Source organism: Mus caroli, unplaced genomic scaffold, assembly GCF_978045245.1.
Source record: "Mus caroli unplaced genomic scaffold, Mus_caroli_1 scaffold_11, whole genome shotgun sequence".
NCBI classification, from domain to species: Eukaryota; Metazoa; Chordata; class Mammalia; order Rodentia; family Muridae; genus Mus; species Mus caroli.
The window spans coordinates 82759387-82778175 of record NW_028227266.1 but is presented as its reverse complement, the minus strand read 5'-3'; the positions used below and the strand labels follow the sequence as shown (position 1 = coordinate 82778175).

General features: G+C 41.5%; 1 protein-coding gene across 3 annotated transcripts in view; it reads right to left on the bottom strand.

The window, feature by feature from the left end:
* Positions 1-18789, bottom strand: part of Bckdhb (branched chain keto acid dehydrogenase E1 subunit beta) — a 190916-nt gene that overhangs the window by 106465 nt on the left and 65662 nt on the right. For all 3 annotated transcript variants that reach the window (XM_085827787.1, XM_085827786.1, XM_085827788.1), the window contains exons 7-8: positions 14909-15006; positions 12647-12757 (exon numbers count right to left, since the gene is read on the bottom strand). In XM_085827787.1, coding sequence (XP_085683913.1) covers positions 12647-12757; positions 14909-15006 — 209 coding nt within the window. The remainder of the gene's footprint in view (positions 1-12646; positions 12758-14908; positions 15007-18789) is intronic.

Below are 18789 nucleotides of genomic sequence, written 5' to 3'. Positions count from 1 at the left end.
CTGTGCTCCTTCCCATTGCTCTCTGTGTTCTCCCTCCCACTGCTCTCTGTGCTCCCTCCCACTGCTCTCTGTGTGCTCCCTCCCATTGCTCTCTGTGTGCTCCCTCCCATTGCTCTCTGTGCTCCTTCCCATTGCTCTCTGTGTTCTCCCTCCCACTGCTCTCTGTGCTCCCTCCCACTGCTCTCTGTGTGCTCCCTCCCACTGCTCTCTGTGTGCTCCCTCCCATTGCTCTCTGTGTGCTCCCTCCCATTGCTCTCTGTGTTCTCCCTCCCACTGCTCTCTGTGCTCCCTCCCACTGCTCTCTGTGTGCTCCCTCCCACTGCTCTCTGTGTGCTCCCTCCCATTGCTCTCTGTGCTCCCTCCCATTGCTCTCTGTGCTCCCTCCCATTGCTCTCTGTGCTCCCTCCCATTGCTCTCTGTGTGCTCCCTCCCATTGCTCTCTGTGTGCTCCCTCCCATTGCTCTCTGTGCTCCTTCCCATTGCTCTCTGTGTTCTCCCTCCCACTGCTCTCTGTGCTCCCTCCCACTGCTCTCTGTGTGCTCCCTCCCACTGCTCTCTGTGTGCTCCCTCCCATTGCTCTCTGTGTGCTCCCTCCCATTGCTCTCTGTGCTCCCTCCCATTGCTCTCTGATCCACTGTGAGCAAGCAATCGGCCTCTGGATTTCCCTGCCATGGATCGACCTATTGCCACGCCTTCATCCTTATGATGGGCTGCATCCCTTCAAACCACGGTCCAAAGAATCGTGAATGAGTTGTCTCCATCAGAAATCTGCTCACAGCAGCAACAACAAAAGAGGCAACTATAGACCATGGAGGTAAATACAAGTTTCACATTGGACAAATCAAAACATGGCACAGACCTACCTGGTCAGATAGACACTCTCATATGTCAGTGTATGTTTCTATAAGCATGTTCAAGTACTTTTGAAAAACTTTACATTCTTTCCAAATTTTATAAGTTCCCTGATTATTAATCATACATCTTCAAAGGTAACAATCTAAGGGAAACTATGTGTCTCACTCTCCATCACAATCAAGATAAAGACCAACCCATGCTCTGGCCATCAAAGTTTATTCAGCATGAGACAGGAACGAAGGGACCCGCAGGAGGAGTCCATTTTCCTGGTACTCCTCTAAAACACACTTCCAGAGGCCCAGAGGGGGCAGAAACTAACAAATCCATGCTGGCACTGGGGTTTACCCAGCACATTAATGTTGCGCCACTATGAGGCAAAGTAAAAGGCCAAGCACAGGCAGAGTGCTGACTCAAGCGCGCCAGCAGCAGTGCCTGCCATCCACCCCACTGCTTGGCTCCAGCAGGCCATTTTGAAACCACTCAGCTCCGATTGAGAGCTGTTTATTACACGGCTCCCCCAACACCAGTGCATTTTACCCCTGTATAACAACAGGTCACACTGGGCTGCCTAACCTAGCTTTGCTTTGTTTTGTTGTTTCTTTGCTGTCACACACACGCGCGCACACACACACACACAGGATTCCATTATTTCTAGTGAAGATTGGTAGAAGAGTTTTCAGGAATCCTTTATTATGTCACACTAGAAAGATGGGCCCAGCATATCAGACATAGCCATGAGAAAAACAAAGAGAGATAGGGTACAAGGTGGTTGTGTTCAGAGAGCCAGGACAGGGAGGGGAAACAGGGTTTTGCATTATAACCTCCCACTGTACAAGCTACTTTGTACCAATATATAGCTTTCATTTTTCTATTCACTTCTCAGCCACACTGAAAAAAAAAGGAACAAGGAATACCAACAAGGTAAACAAAGTCATAAAGATCCGACATGATGTCCTAGGTAGGGTTTCTAACACTGGGATAGATAAACATCATGACCAAAGGCAACCTGGGCTTCCCTATGAGCTAGTCTAATGGAGATACTTTCTCAACTGAGGTTTCTCTTTCCAGATAACTCTAGCTTATGTGAGGCTGGCAAAAAATATCCAATCAGAACATAATACATCATCAGAAATACATAAAATGCTAAAAAGCAATTAAAGAATAAACTGAGAGAAGCCAAGTTTCAGGAAGAAATGACTGGGAACAAATGTGCAGAGCAGTGCATGTACCTAGAAGGGCTGACTATGTTCAGAGCAGTGCATGTACATGGAAGGGCTGACTATGTGCAGAGGAGTATATGAATGTGGAGGGCTGACTATGTGCAGGAGTGCATGTACATGGAAGGGCTCTGTCCAGAGTAGTGCATGTACATGGAAGGGCTGACTATGTTCAGAGGAGTGTGTGTACCTGAAAGGGCTGACTATGTTCAGAGGAGTGCATGTACATGAAAGGGCTGACTATGTGCAGGAGTGTGTGTACCTGGAAGGGATGACTATGTTCAGAGGAGTATGTGTACATAGAAGGGCTGACTATGTTCAGAGGAGTGCATGCACATGGAAGGGCTGACTATGTGCAGAAGTGTGTGTACCTGGAAGGGCTGACTATGTGCAAAGGAATGCATGTACATGGAAAGGCTGACTATTTATGCCTGATGAGGGTCACCTGATGCCAAAAGAAATTTGAGAAATAATTTTTAAAAATTAAAAAATAAAAGTAAATTTTTAAAAAGCCTTTTAGAAAAGTTTCATAACTACCTAAGCTAAATCACCACAGTTAGACACTGGAAAAGTGGGGTCGTACTGTAATAGGAAAAGGTGAGAAAAACCTCCCCTTGTAGCAGCTTAAGTGCTATTTAGTGCGTGTAAGTGCAGGTTTAACGGAAGAGAGTGAGCTAAATGGCCTCAAAGACAAGAATGAAAGCTCAACACACGTAGATTTCTTGGGCCCACCAGATGCCACCTCAGCATCTATGCAAGCCTGGAGACCTGAGTTAGTGCTAGAACCTACACAAATGCAGGCAAGAACCAACTCCACAACGCTTACCCCTGACCATGGAATGTGCTATTCCATATGTGCACACACACATACGCACACACACATACACACACACACATACACACACACACACAAATAATAATTATATTTTTTATTTTTAATCTAGATGTCTTGCATCTAAAATGCATACACCTAAAATGCTAAATGAGGGACAAAGGGAGGTGACCAGTTATCACTATCACATCAAGTGGTAGATTTCTTCCTAAGAACACAGGCCACTTCCCTTCTGTTGCTATCTGTCCCTCTGAAGTGACAGGTTTCTTTCTAAGAACATAGGGAGGTAACTCCCCCATCGCTATGGCATGAAATGGTAGCTTTCTTTCCAAGAACACAGAAGATGAGGTGGCGAGTCACTTTCTTTCCACTGCAACTCGGAAGGGCAACAACAAATAGTGTAAACAAAATGAAACTCTTGAGACAAACTCACATAATTTAAATAGGTAAATGAGCACTTGCAAAATATACTAAAGAAGTCTAGAACCAGAGAAATGGAGCTGTCTAATTTTTCTCTCTCCAGGCCCATGTAAACAGAAATAAAATAAATCAAATAAAAGGAAGATGTTAGCTTGAGTTAACTGAGTAGATGCACTATCTCTGTCACATCTTTTAGAAGAATGCAAGTGTGTGTGTGTGTGTGTGTGTATATATATATATATATATATATATATATATATATATATATATGAGAAATGCCTACCCATCTTATAAAGCATGGTCTAAGCTGAAATTCAGCAGCATCAGTAAAACCCTCAAAGCATAAAACACTTTCACTGTAAAGGCACCCAGACATGAGGCATCCGTACTCTAAAGGGGATCAGGCCTGGGGACGGGATTACAAGAGAGACACTTCCTAGTTGAGTGACTCAGAAGTTCCTAGTCTTCCTGAGACTCAATTTCCCTCTTCCTAAGACAGTTAATGATAACTCTCACCACGCACTGCAACAGAAAGGGTTAAATCAGGGGCAGGGGGAGGAGTCCACTATGAAATGACCCCAAGGAGAAGCTTCACACCCCTCCACTGATCTACTTCTATTGCCGATGGCTGTTATACTTTCCAGGTGCACGCGAACAAATCATCACAAATCACTCATGTCATCACATCTCAAAACTGTGTCAAACATCTGCTCACTCTTTGCTTGGGAAGCTGTATGCTGTGTGAGAAAAGCGAGGGCTAGAGGCAGAATCCAGCTGCCAGAGAAGCAGCTGTCCCTTCCTGAGCCATCAGCCATCCCTTCCCACCTCCCATCCCACCGGCTCCAAACTCAATTTCCTCCCTGTAAAACTGACCCTGGTGTCAACTTAGAATTGCTAAGGGTAACCCAGAGGGTTTGTGTCAGGTGTACGAACTTTTAACCGTTCCCATTTATCTCTCACCAGGAATGGGGCTGCCACATCCTATGATACAGAGTATATTACACAAAATTAGGTTGAAGCCTAAAGTTGTTATCTTAAACACCTCTAAATCCAGACCAAAAGTCCGACCAACAGCAGACCAAGTGGCAGGAGTGACATTCGAAGCCCTTTGACTCAGAAAGTATAAGTTCCCGTACTTTCTTGCATTGAAAGATCAAATACCATCGGCTATTTTAAAATTCAATGACATCGTTAATAACTATATAAAGAGCATCTACTATACTGTACTCTTCGTGGAGGCCAGTAAGATGGCTCTGTAGAAAGTCACTTGCAGTCAAGGCGAATGGCCTGAGTTCAACTCCTGGTCCCCATCACAAGTTGTCCTCTTGTGTGCAGTCACACAAACACACGCTCATACACATACACACACTAAATAAACAAACAAATAAAATAGTTTTAGACACTCTTCATGACTAGTGCAATCTAGCAAATGAGCAAGTCCCTGCTTCAAGGGACCTAAGAATACCTGGCTGGCCATGGGCCATGGGAGAGCACTGAGTGAGGCAGCCATACTACAAGACAGCAGACAAGGTGAACCCTGCTTCCATCGGCACCCCAACCAATTAGACAGAACCATGACAAAAACAAGCAAACAACACAGGAAAGAAAACCTGACAAATAAGCCCCAGTCTACCATCGCTTTCCTGCTCTGGACCTGAAAATACTACTCTGTCAGACAGGAACAGGCAGCCCTGATCAACCTCTCTGTAAAGTCAAACTATGTAACAACCAACTCCAAATAAACGGGAGTCTCAGTCTCCCTGCTCCTAAAGAAAAACATAAATTTCTTCCAGACAGGTTAAGTCTAAAATCATTTATTCAATTACCTTTTCTATATCCACTTCCATAATAGCTTTTCTATTAAAAAAAAAAAAAAAACAATTTTTGAACAGTCTAGAATGCCTTTCCTTAAGGTTGATGATGAGAAGAATAAACCACTCAAAAGTTAAACAGAACACTTTAAATCAATAACTGTAAAACTAAACATCTTTGTGTTGTTGAGGACACATAACTTCACCCAGTAACACTCTGACTACAGCTTTTACTCAAGGGCGTTTAGAAACAAGATTCCTAAGTAGGTGACTTCAATCTAACTGAGCATCGACAGATATAATATACAAATACACTAATATACAAATTAATAAACCACTTAGGTTACAGCATAACACAGACATAGAATACACCTATTGACAGAATATTTACTCAGAACTGTAATGTAAAATGTAAGTAATTTGCAATGACAAAGCCAGATGCCATTATAGAAACCTAATGATATTCACCCTAAAACCCTGCCTAAGAGAGGCCTCTAGTGGCTATGGTCAGTTACTAACCACTCCGATCTACCTCATGGAGATTCTGTGACCACGGTCATTCTCACTGCTACCATCTTTCCCTTCTTTTCTCTCTATAACCTCTCTAACGTTTGCTCTTTCTCTGCCCCCACTCTCCCCTTTCTCTCTCTACCTTATTACCTCTGTTGCACACACATAGCCTCTAGCAAAATATGTAGCTTTCAGTCACTGAATTAAAATGCCAATTTTTTTTAAATGCATATAAACCAATGAGCAGCACTTGTTCACCAGGAACACGTGGGAGGAAAGCCCTCAGTTTCCCATGAGTACAGGGTGCAGCCATGAGGTACAAAGCCCCAAAATTTAACTACTACTCAGCTCATGGCAGCAACCTTCATTTTAAAATGGCATCAAAGGTCATCTAAACCAGCCCAGTGAAATGATGTTTTTAAAGGTTGCAAAGTTAGGGTTAGGTTGATGCGCCTTCACAAGGTAGGTTTTCCTCTATCTAAATGCACACATCTACCAAGGCATAAATGAGAGAACCAAGGCATCTTGGTTCTTTTTTATATGTGCAGAGCTCCCTGTAGTCTCCCTTTTTCTTACTGAGTGAGACCTCTCTGCTCCCAAACCTTTCCTTTCCTAACCTACCCTACCAGCTACCACCTGTCTGGCCCTTAGGCAATGTCCTGGTAGAGTATTTTATGGAAAGAGAAGAAATTGCTATCGAGAAATGAAGTAAAGAACATTACTGAATCAGGGACAACTGATTTAAGCCATGCTCTGTGCCACAAATGAATTATTTCACGTTGCTTATCTCCTATGATCACCCAGCTCCAAATACACACAGCTACAGGTGCCCCTGACCTGAAGCCACAGAACAACTGCTCCCGTGTATGGACAACCAGAGTCGGCCATATAACCGATGCTTAACAAAATGGAAAGTGTGAGGGAAGGTGCTAAGAAAAAGGAGGCAGAATGGAAAAAGTAAAATCTATATTCTTTTGTGATTTTTGTTCTTTTTTTTTAAATTATAAGACAAATAAAAACATTGTGCCTTAGACAGGGTTTCTATTACTGCAACAAAACACAATGACCAAAAACCAAGTTGGAAGGAAAGGGTTTGCTTGGGTTACACGTCCAGATAACAATCCCTCACTGGAGAACGTTAGGGAAGGAACGCAAGCAACCTGGAGGCAGGAGCTGATGCAGAGGCCATGGAGGGATGCTGCCTATTGGCTTTCTTCTGCTGGCTTGCTCAGCCTGCCTTCTTCTAGAGCCCAGGTCCACCAGCTTAGAGATGGCACCACACACAACGTGCTGAGCCCTTCCTCATTGATGACTAATTGAGAAAATGGCTAACATCTGGATCGCATGGACACATTTCCTCAACTGAGGCTCCTTTCTTTGTGATGTTTCTGGCTTGTGTCAAGTTGACACACAAAACCAGCCAGTACATGTTGCTTTGGCATGGGGGCAGGGGAAACAAAAGAAGCTGTGGCACTATCTTGTACTACGACATTCTCCAAAGAGAAAAGCACTGATTCGACACAGAGAGGTACTAATGAAGAACGGAAGTCAATCAGCTTGGGCATGGGAAGGGCAGGCCTACGAGAGGGAACCAACAACTAGGATGTGCTCCAGCTAAAAATCCCATTGACAGTGGCACACCTGCAGTGCACTCTGGGAAATGAGAGGCAAAAAGGCAGCCAAAGCGCAGCCTGATAGAACGAGGTCTGAATTTGATTAAACACGGGCTTCTGATTTATGAGACGATACCATAGACCAGTCTTGTCTCAGGTACAAATTATGATCACTGGGTTCTCAAGCTTTCCTAGACAAAAATACACAGTGAAGTCAACATGAAAATTAGAATTAAAGAGCAAAACCTAAAATCAAAGCACGGAAAGGTATTTTTAAAACCCATCAGGACCAGTCTGGGCTGCCCAAATATTCTTGGATGTGTGGCCTTCTTATTCTCTGAATCTTGGCTAAGGATGGCTGTCTGTATTAATTGTTCTCTACCATAAATAAAAACTTCTCTATGAGGGTTGAGAACTGCACTAATCTATGGGTATAATAATAAGTCACTATGGATCACCTTAGCACTATGTCCACTTAGCAGAATAATAGAAGGTTCTCCCAAAGCTGTCATTCTGATAGCTTTTACAGTCTGCTTCTTAGGCAAGTCACATGAAAATAATCTGCAGATATACTGTCAAAAAAGGATGTGGGAAGGTACTCTTAGAAGAAAACTGTGTTGTGCTTTAGCAGATCTGAGACTAGTAAGGGCTTTTGTGGATCCGGTCAACATCAGTAAAGCACTTGACTTGGTTACAAATACTTTTAACAGTATCTTAGATCCTTGTATGGTGGTCAAAGCCTAGCTAAAACACAGCTACCCTCACTTGCAATGTTGTCTTTCCTACTTGTATTTTCAGTGTGGATGGAACTTCAGCTTGGAGATATGAGGTTCAGTCCTGATGTGATGGGGGGAGTGTTCTGTGTTCTGATATGTAAGTAATTGGATAAATTATTTTTAGAATTTTATTTAACTGTGTCTATGTCATCTACATTCAAAAAGGATTTGTAGCACCTTAGGTCAAAACACAAATATAATAACATACCAAATTAGTATCATGAGATCAAAGAGACAGCCAGAGGAAGAAAGGAGAAATATTGACATTTCTATCAATTTGGCTTTTCCTTCCTTTATTAAATGTACTAGTTGCATTTGTGTGTGAGCCTAGATTGTCGAGCCACTGTCCTGAAAGCTCTAATCACCTCAGGAAGATGAAAGACAAGAACAGCATTTTCTGCTGAATGAGGCCACTGGCTTGTTGGCCTCATTATCTTGGTTTTATGTTGGGCTACTTTCATCATGCTGATTCTCTGGTTGATGGCCCTCCAGTTTGACAGTGGAAGCCAGCTTGGCACTCCTGGACAGCTTTGGGTCCCTTTGTGACTCTCTTCATTGTTTATCTTGGTACAATTCTTGCTTTCCTTTCATGATACCAAAAGGGAAAATGTTTTGACACTAAGCCTTTCCCCCTGGGAAATTAGAGATGATTTGTTTTGTTTTGTGTGTGTTATACATGTATGTACGTATGTGTGCCGCATGTGTCCCTGGTATCTATAGAGGCCAGAAGAGGGAATCCAATCCCCTGTAATTGGAGTTACAGGCAGTTTTTGAAAGACCACGTGGGTGCTAGAAACCAAACTTGGGTGTTCTGCAAGAACAGCAAGTGTTCTTCTTACCTTTGAGACAATCACTAGGGAATCCTAAAAATGATCTGAAAAAAGATGGCCCTATAACCATAGTATAAGCATACTAAAAATAAAAGCTTTGTGTTTTGTTTTGTATTGCTTAATCCAAGTTAAGCTTTTCCTCTCCTTCATGAACTTTATAGATATCAAAACGTAGTGATATTTTTAGTAGCTGTGCTTTGTCAGAAGACAAAATTGGATTCCTCAGTTTTGTTCACTATGACTTAACACACATATGCATGCTTTGGAGTTCTTAATCAGGAAATGTCATTAGAAGTACTAAGGATACATGCAATGCATACCTCAGCAGCTTGCATAGGAAAGTGACTCCAAGAGAGTTGAGGATTTCTTTTTGTTTTTCCCTTAGCCCTGGACATTGTTTATAAGGTATGTGAGTGAGTGTATATGTGAGTAAATGTGTGTGTGTGTGTGTGTATGAGTGTGTATAAGAAAACGTATGTGTGAATGCATATATAGGCATGTCTGAATATAGATATATGATTGTGTTAATGTGAGTGAGTTAAGTTATGCTGTGTTTATATAAGTGAATGTGCTTATATGTGACAGCATATATATCTAAGTGTATATATATATATATGTATTTAGGAGTGTGTATGTGTGTGACTATATCTGTGTGTATGTGTACGACTATATGTGTGACATTAGTACATTAGTGTAGTATTATGTGTGTGACAATATGTTTAAATGTATGTATTAATATATGCATGTATTGTGAGACAGAATATACATGTATTTGCCTGAACATATGTGCATGCATGTGAGTTAAGTATGTGTGCAAGGGCACAGATATGCATGCACGCACACATACACACACACACACACACACATATACACATATATATATACACACACATACATACATGTGGGTGTGTGTGGGTGTATGTGGGTATATGTATGTGTAGGAGTGTATGTTCTCTGGAGATCTGATTCAGAGATCTGAATGTTGCCCAGGGAATCACAGTACTGGAGTATATCAAATAAACCCTTGTGATTAAGGAAAGGTATTAATTTATGACAAGAACTCTACTGTCAACCTTTGAGATTATAAGTGAACTATAGCATGTTTGTGACAATAACCAGGGGTGTGTGTTATAACTCTAGTGTAGTGAGTTAAATAACAATAAAAGACTGCAGATCTAGCAAGCTAGTAAGAACTGTAAATTAAAAATAGCTGGTCAACCAAAAAGAATGAATGAAGTATGTACAAAAACCAGCTGGGGTCCATATAAAACAGACAGTAGATGATAGATGTACACTTACAGAGAAGCAATTAAATAAGTATAAATAGATTAAGTAATCCTAACAGTTTTATGAATAAATTCTGGATAAAATTTGTATAAAAAACAAAAATTGTTTAAAATTAATAAATAAGGAATTAGAAAAGCTTCATTGTCATTATCTGTGTTAGGAATTGAGTTCATTTCCACTAACCATATGTAAAGAAAAGTCTAGGCCCGCATGGCTTTATTGTGAGTTCTTTATAAGTTAAGTGGAGCCAGAAAAAAAATCATATGGCATCATACTATTAACAAGCTTAAAAAAATAAAATAAACTATAATACAGATAAGTCTATGTATAGCTATACATGTAGTTTAAATGAAACTTCTCATCTGTGCTGACAATACTTCTGCCAAGATCCAAAACCCTCTAATGGAAAAGCCCAATCCAGACATGAAAAGCCCTCTTTTGAGTCATTAGCCAGGTTCTCCAAGAGACTCCTAAAGCATTACAGAGTATTCTAAGGCCGTTAGTGGACCCCACAGAGGTGGAAGATAAGTCTCTATTGAAGAGTTGAAGAGACCATAAACTTCAGAAACAGGGTCCAGACGGTGCAGAGCTGGAAATGGTAACCCCCCATGAAGACTAGCATTCATGGCACCAGGAGACAATCTTCCAACAGAGGAAAGGGACCAACAGTCTACAGAGTTATGAGGCCTATGAACCACCACCACAACAGGCTGAGAAAAAGAACTCTAAGGGTGCAGCACAAGCCCTTGTCAATAACAGCAATTCTAGCCGGGCATAAGGCCCGCTCAACAAGAGGAAAAGCCTGCCTGGTACTGGGAACCTAGCGAACTACCCAGGACTAGTGAAGTCATGGGTCTTGGAGGAGAACCTACAACCACTACTTAATAAGCCAGCATAACCCCTAACTATATTATAAATATCTGCTCTTACACACAGGGATAAATGGGAGTCCTTACCCACCATGAAGGAAGTTTCTCTTTGCAACAGCTGGAGAGCATAACAGAAAGCCACAACCAATCAAAATGCAGAGTTGTGGAGTCCCAGTAAATGCAGCTACAAAAGAACTCCCACACCTAAGATTCAGGGGACGTTGTAGAAGTGTGTACAGAAAGAGTGTGAAAGCCAGAAGAATGGGGAGTTTGTTGTGAGACTGTGTCTCTCAGTAATGTCTGAAGCTACACCTATAAAATCTCACCAACATGACAGACCAAATGGCACAAGTATGAGCCGCACAAGGACAACAGACATCCTAATGAGGACTGGTGAGGACAGCAAGAGGCCTCAGCCCAAGACAAAGAAGTATAGGCAACTAAGGAATGCCAAGAGCAGTAGAAATAATCTTCCCCAGGGAAGACCATACCACCTGAAACATACATACATACAAGTCCACTATACAGACTGGCGAGGTTGTAATATATTTAGGACTACATATGGATATACATATGTATATGTATGCAACAATAATTAATAAAAAAATAGGCCATAAATTTGAAAGAAAGAAGGACTATACAGGAGGATTTGGAGGGAAGAATGAGAAATGGGAAATGATGTAATTATGTTATAATAACAAGAAATTTAAAAAGCAGTTACAAAGGGAGGACACAGGTTGGGTGGGTACAGAAAGGAAGTGAATCTAGGAGGAGCTGGGGGGTGAGCAGGATCAAAAAACATAACATGAAATTCTCAAATTCCTAAAATTTAAAAATAGTAGCCATAAAATACTCTAAATCTTAGGATCTATTTGCTATAGCAACAAATACAGGAAAAAGAGAGAGAGAAATACCTGTAACTATTATCTAGACGTCAGTAGATGAGATCATCACAAAACAGAAGACCTGACTTTTCCCTGGGCACTGATGTAAAAACTGACACTCCATAAACTATGCAGAAGTCAGTGCATAAGATACCGGTTATAAACTCAGCCCTATTCTTCAAAGACAACTATGTAGTAGGGGCATCAACAATCTAATCTAAATATCAGGACAGAAACTATAATTCAGAGTAGCCAGAATCCCACAACATAACATTCAGTCTGTGGTCCACAGGATCAATTTACTATAACTAGAGTAATTTGCTAAATAATAACATAGTTGATTATAGAGGAAAAAGGACTTTGTAAAATGGAGCCAAACCATTTACCTCACTAAATCAAACAGAGCTGAACCTAACCAGTGAGAAGTTAGCTGCACCGGTGATGTCAATGGCCCTGATACTCTCTCTTTATACCACTGTTTCCCACAAAAGTCAATGTGAGTTGCCTACAAGGACAACACTGGGATATTTTAAACAGAGACAACCATGAGGGGACAAAGACAGTCTAAAGGGATCTGGTTGTTTGAACATCAAGGCTATAGCACCTCTTCCATTCACATCACAGATTGAAAACTTTGAAATCAGTGGAAAACGCTCATGCAAGTCACAATTTCAAATATCCAAGAAAGTTGATTGACAGAAGGCCTTAGGGAAAGAGTGATGTATTGGCTAAAGACTTATACCTTGCAAACTGTATCCACATCCCAAGGCACAATTGTCCGCAGATCAATGACTTCACAAGATACTCCAAGCTTTTCTTGGGCCATGGAAGCCACCTCCCGGATGACATGAACCTGAAAATGAGGGAAAATACAGAGAGAATGACTAGAACAGTTTGGAGCTGAAAGACTGGCTGAATGACAGCATCGTTCATAAGGATACTGTCTGCAGTTAGAGAAATGATCTGCAGGGAGAATGTATTAATATTGATCACCAAGTCACAAAAACAATCAGGGACAAATGTCTAGAAACTAGATAGTAGACAATAAATGCCAGAAGAAAGGGAGAAATATTCATTCCAAAAGTTCAGAAGGCAAACGGGCAGAAGCAAAGCAGAATGACTACAAAGCATAGGGAGAGAGAACCCACATACCACCACCATTTAAAGAAAAGATGGGGGGGTGCAGAACAAGAGTTCTAAACATGAAACAGCTAAAGAAACAGAAAGAAAGAAAGAAAGAAAGAAAGAAAGAAAGAAAGAAAGAAAGAAAGAAAGAAAGAAAGAAAGAAAGTCAGTAATCCTAAAAGCTAAAGACCAAAAGGTTTCATAGACAAAGGGGCAAGTACCCACACCCAAGTAAGAGATAAATGCTGAGTTTAACAACTAGGAGAGGCACTAGAGAGATGGCTCAGTGGCTAAGCGAACTTGCTGCTCTTTCAGATGACCTGGATTCAATCCTTAGCATCATACACGATGGCTGACAGCCAGATCAGAGATAGACAGACAGGAAACAGACGGACAGACAGATGACAGAGAAAGGGGAGACCTATGACACCAAGCCCCACTGTTACAGCTGAGGTAAATCCGATGAAACTGTCACTAGGAAAGAGAAAGATAGCTTAAGACACCTAATTCTGTCACAGGATCATAGGAGAGGTGGTCCATGTGGCAAGCAAAGCACTCGTGAGACAGAGCAAAAGACAGGATGAGAAAGATCTCAGGGCAACATGTAACACAGACATGCAATATGAGCTACAAAGGTGTTCTTAATGGACACAGCTGTGTACACCCATCTAACATCTCAGTTTGACTAAATAGGTACCTCCAGTCACAAAATGAGTAAATGCCAAGGAAGGAAAGAGGAGCATAGGGGCCAAGCTAATAAAATTATGTGGCTTGTAAACTGGGCACAGAGGCCAGAGCCTGTAATCCCAGCACTTGGGAGGTACAGGGTGTAGGAACAGAATTTCAATTGCATCATCAGCTGCTTAGCAAGTTCATGGCCCGATCTGAGCATCATTAAGACTGTTTAAAGGCAGTCATGGCTGAACAAGGTGCAGAGAATACGTAATAGATGAGTCCTCGGCCTTATGTAAGACATTCCACCTGAGGCTCAGGGACAATGTAGAAGAGGGGTCACAATGAGCTGGGAGAAGGGAGAAGAGCTGTAAAAACACCATCTTCTTGCCAAGGCACTCACATTGAAACCAAGAACTTAGAACAAGCTATGGATGGCTGTACTTGGTCTTCAGAAGAATGGGCCTATCAATGGCCAGTCATGAACCAAGGAAGAGTTTAGGGATGCCACATCACAACTGTGGAAATATTTACCACTGACAGATTTACAGGGAGGAGGAATCACTGCCTTCAGACTTGTAACCCCAACTAGGCTCCAATGGATAGTTCCAATCCACTGCTCACACAGATATCCCTGCGGTGAAACTAACTGAGTCACAAAAGTCATAAATCGAGGAACAAGACTGAGGAGCACAAAGGAAGGGCCCTGATAAATATGAAAGAGAGAAGAGAGAGGGTTAAGGGATGAAAGTAATCAGAGCACAATTTGTGTGTGTGTGTGTGTGTGTGTATGTGTGTGTGAAATTGTCAAAGCAGAAAATTAATCAAAAATAAAAATAAACAAAACCCTGCTTTAAAAAGAAGCTGGATCACTTAAAATGTGCTCAGAGTAGATCATATAGAAGAAAAGTCTCCTCAGTCTGCACACACACACATACACACATACACACATGCACATGTGCACTGCAGTAATAAACTATTGATTAATTTGATTGGGGTCATCATTTAACAGTACATACATATGTGAAATCATCATGCTATCCATCCCAAATCATTCTTATCTGTCAGCTACACCTTAGCAAAGTTGGAGGTGAGGATGGATGTCATTAGCACAAAGAGACCATCTGAGACATAAAGAACACACCAGAATGACAAACAAGAGTTTCTCAGCGCACTGTGGACTCAGCGGGTGGTCAGTATTACAGACCTGAGTGCCCCAGGCAACCAGAGTCACATCGCTGCCCTCCTGGATGACTTCAGCCTGAGACAAGGGGATCTTGTAGGGTTCTACTGGGACCTGTTCCACTAAATACATAATGAGAGAGAAAAACAGAGGTTAATTCATGTTCCCAAAGTGACACTTGTGTCTTAAAGAATATCAGAAATCTCACTGTGACAGGGTCTCATTGTTGAAAGCTTCATGTAAAAATATAAATTTTATTATATAGCTCCATGACAGCCCAGATAAATATATGCAACATTTGAAATAGATCATCTATCCTGAAACATGAAAGATCACAGTCAGACACTGGATCAATCTAATGGTGCGTGTTTTCCCCCAACTTAACTCATCAGAACCGGCAAAGCATAAGAACTGAGCGTTCAATGGCATGATGGTAACCGAGGGAGATGGACTGTGGTGGATGGAATTCTCTGCACTGCACAGATTTAAAACTGTTATTGTTAAAATGTTTATAAATTTGGGTCCCGTGGAATGGTTCAGCATGTGAAAGGTGTTGCAGCACAAACTTGGACCTGAGTTCAAGTCCAAGGACCCACATGAAGAAGGAGAGGAAGAAAAGCCACTGGAATCCCACTTCTACTCACATACCATGTCATGCTCAAACAAAATAATTTAAAAGTGAATTTTAAAGGGAGCTTAAAAATGATTAACAAATTTGCCAAAACCCTATGTCACTGTTCAAGTAAGTTCTTATGTTCTCAGTCCAGTTTTCTTTCAAGCAGGGAAACACATAGTAGGGTTAAGTTTATTGTGTTTCATTTTTGTACTTTGCATTGATGAAAGACATTTATCCATAAGTGACCAACAGATGGGAAAATAGACAGACACAGAGACGCATTTGACCAGGGGACCAAATTCTACTAGGCTGTTAACCATCATGATAGTCAGGACCAAACCAAGGACACCTGGCCAAAGATGGCACCCTGGCCCTCTGCCGTGACTTCATGCTCTAGCAACAAGATCACAGGCCAGCAGAAAGGACAGGAAACCAGCACACCTTCTAGTGTGCTTGTGAGCCAGTGAGGGGCATACAAGAATCCTGCCTTCCTGTCTTGTCTTGTCAGCTGGTAAAGAGCAAATCCCTGGAAGGACTCTGGGGCTGGCATACTAGCGTGACGGCTTGGCATCTTGGCACATCTTCTTTGAAAAACTTCCAGCAATGACTGCCTTGTTGTCTTAAATAAATTGCCCAGAACAATAAGGCCTCATTATTTTAGCAATTAAGGAACAACATGGCAAACAATGCTTAATTCTCTCTTCTTTTTTTTAACATCACACAAAAAATTGTGATTCAGGGAAAGAGCAAATTAAGACCAAACTGGGGGCCATAAACCCTCTGTAGGGGGGCAAGTGAAGTCTGGGGCAAACATTAAGAACCAATGTCTCAGCACACGGGAGGGCCAAGCCTCCCCAAGGTGAGTCTCAGAGGGGTAGCAAAGCCTTCCACTAGTCCAAGTGTGAATGCTGACCGTATATATTGAAAATGTCCACTTTCTATTTTCTAGCCCCTGCCCCCATGTTTACAGCTTGAAGATTACTCCCATGTGTAGACTAATCCTACCAAAATAAACTAAATCGGACTCCTTATTCAGCTGCACATAAAAACCCTGCCTCCATGTTCAACTGTGTATACTCAACAGGCTGAGTTTCAGGGTGCTGTAATTTCTCCATTCAAGAACCCAAACCACCGGATCCCAGTCTTCTTGTGCGTTGTGTCTGTGTAAACCTCTCACCATCCCAATCAGGTCAGTCCCTGGAGCCATGCTGAATGCCACAGATCTCCTCAGAGTTCGTCTCTGCTTTGCATCAGTTTAAACTTAAGCACTTGAAAGTAAGAGTTCAACTTGAATATACTCCTTTGCAAATGAGCCAAGCCAGACGTGCCAGTAAAAATCCACAGGTACTCTGCAGTTATATCAGTTTAAGTGATAACATATTCCAGGAGAAGGTTACTTCAAATTTGCAAGCATGCATTCCTATGTGCTATGTGCTTTCTGCAGAGGAGCAACCCTCAGGAGTTGGAACTCTGGCATCAGGAGCCACGGAGCATCACATATGCTCAGAGCATGCACACCAACTGAATCCATCTCCCTCTCCTTCACGCTGACTGCATTCACATCCTAACGAGCAGTGCACTGAGAAATCCTCAGCACCAGATCCACAGCAATGGGAGGCAGTACAACTGAGAGAACAAGACGTATATAGCCTAACAGAGGACACCATTATTGGGCCGGACAGATTTTATAAACAGATACTGTAAACCTCTTGCCTCCACACTTGCTTGCACATGAGAACACATTTGCATGCCTAGCACATGGCCACTTACAGACTCACAGCATGAATATGTTCATTTTATTCCCAAATAGCCCACTTCATTTCCCATACTTTTTGCCCAATTTTCTTCTAATAAGCCATCTTAAGCAGATGTTTGCAAGAAACAAAATGTATAATAATATATACACTATGTATAATCTAGTCAGTTAACAATGACTAAGTATCCAATATATCTAAGCCTCAGATAAGACACTGGACAGCAACAACACAACAACCACTGAAGAAGTCACTCATACTATTGAAAAATGAAACCTTCTCTGGGAATTATAAAGATAAAAGATACTATTAGTATTAACCAAAACCAAAATATCAACAACATATCACCAGCCACTCTGGGGATCTAAGAGGAGGCAACAGCCCACTTATGGAAATCAAAGAGGTCTCACCAAGTATAGCACGAATGGGGGAAGTCTTGGAGACAGAGATAGTTGGCATGAGAGACAATAAAGAAGGATTCTGGTCTAGAGAGCAAGGACTACACAAAGAAAAGCTATCACAAAAAAAAAAAAATCTGAGAGGAAGCAAAAATCTTGGAAGGGTGCAGCCAAGTATACAAAGGCATCTAAGAAATCAGACTTATGGTATTTCAGATGAGGCAAATACTGAAACCTGTCAGTTATCATCCCCCTATCCCTTGAAAGAACTTGCCAATACCTTCTAATTACTTGTGTGCAAGAAATTAACCACTGATCTTCATGCTGCAAATTCCCCTATGAGATATGTAGTGACCATTATTGACATATAAGGATCCTTCCCCACACATTGAACTTCAAGAATGAGAGTTTCCCCACAAATGTGAAACATGGGTAGAGCTTTATCATACCTGATGCTCTGACAAGACAATAAATGTTCCCTGTATTAAAAAGTACTGACTGTGCATTTCTGGAATGTTAGCCTATGATGTCTGATGATTAAATATACTAAATGTCTTCATTGCATCCTGAAAACAGCCTGCCTCACCTGTCAGTCCCGTAGGACCAAGCAGAAGACAGGCTCCAGCATTATATCTGCATCTAATTTGATAGACAAATTATTATATCTCTGACAAATTATTATATTGCTTTTGTGTCCCAGGATCCTACCTGTGACTATGGAAATATCACAGGAACATGACACATTACCTTAATCATAACAGACATCTTTTGTGTTCTGAGGAAAAAGACAGCATTACAATCTACAAAACTTCATTGACCCCCATCATTAAGGCTGCAGTGGACATTTCCATTTTACAAAGCATTACTCTCACTCACAGGACCATTATACATACTGTACATATCTCATAGAGGCACTGTGGATTAATATTCCATTTTTGAAATGTTAGTACAAATAACACAAATGAAGCTATTAGTAAGCAATGCACCTGTAGGTGGAACAGAGACACACTCAATACTATATCTATGATCTCTTTGTATCCTGGACAAACTTAACTAGAAAGATGGAAAGATGCAAAGCTCATATCTATGCATGCCAGACAATGTTTCCCTTGAGACTTGACTATTAAATAGAAGCCA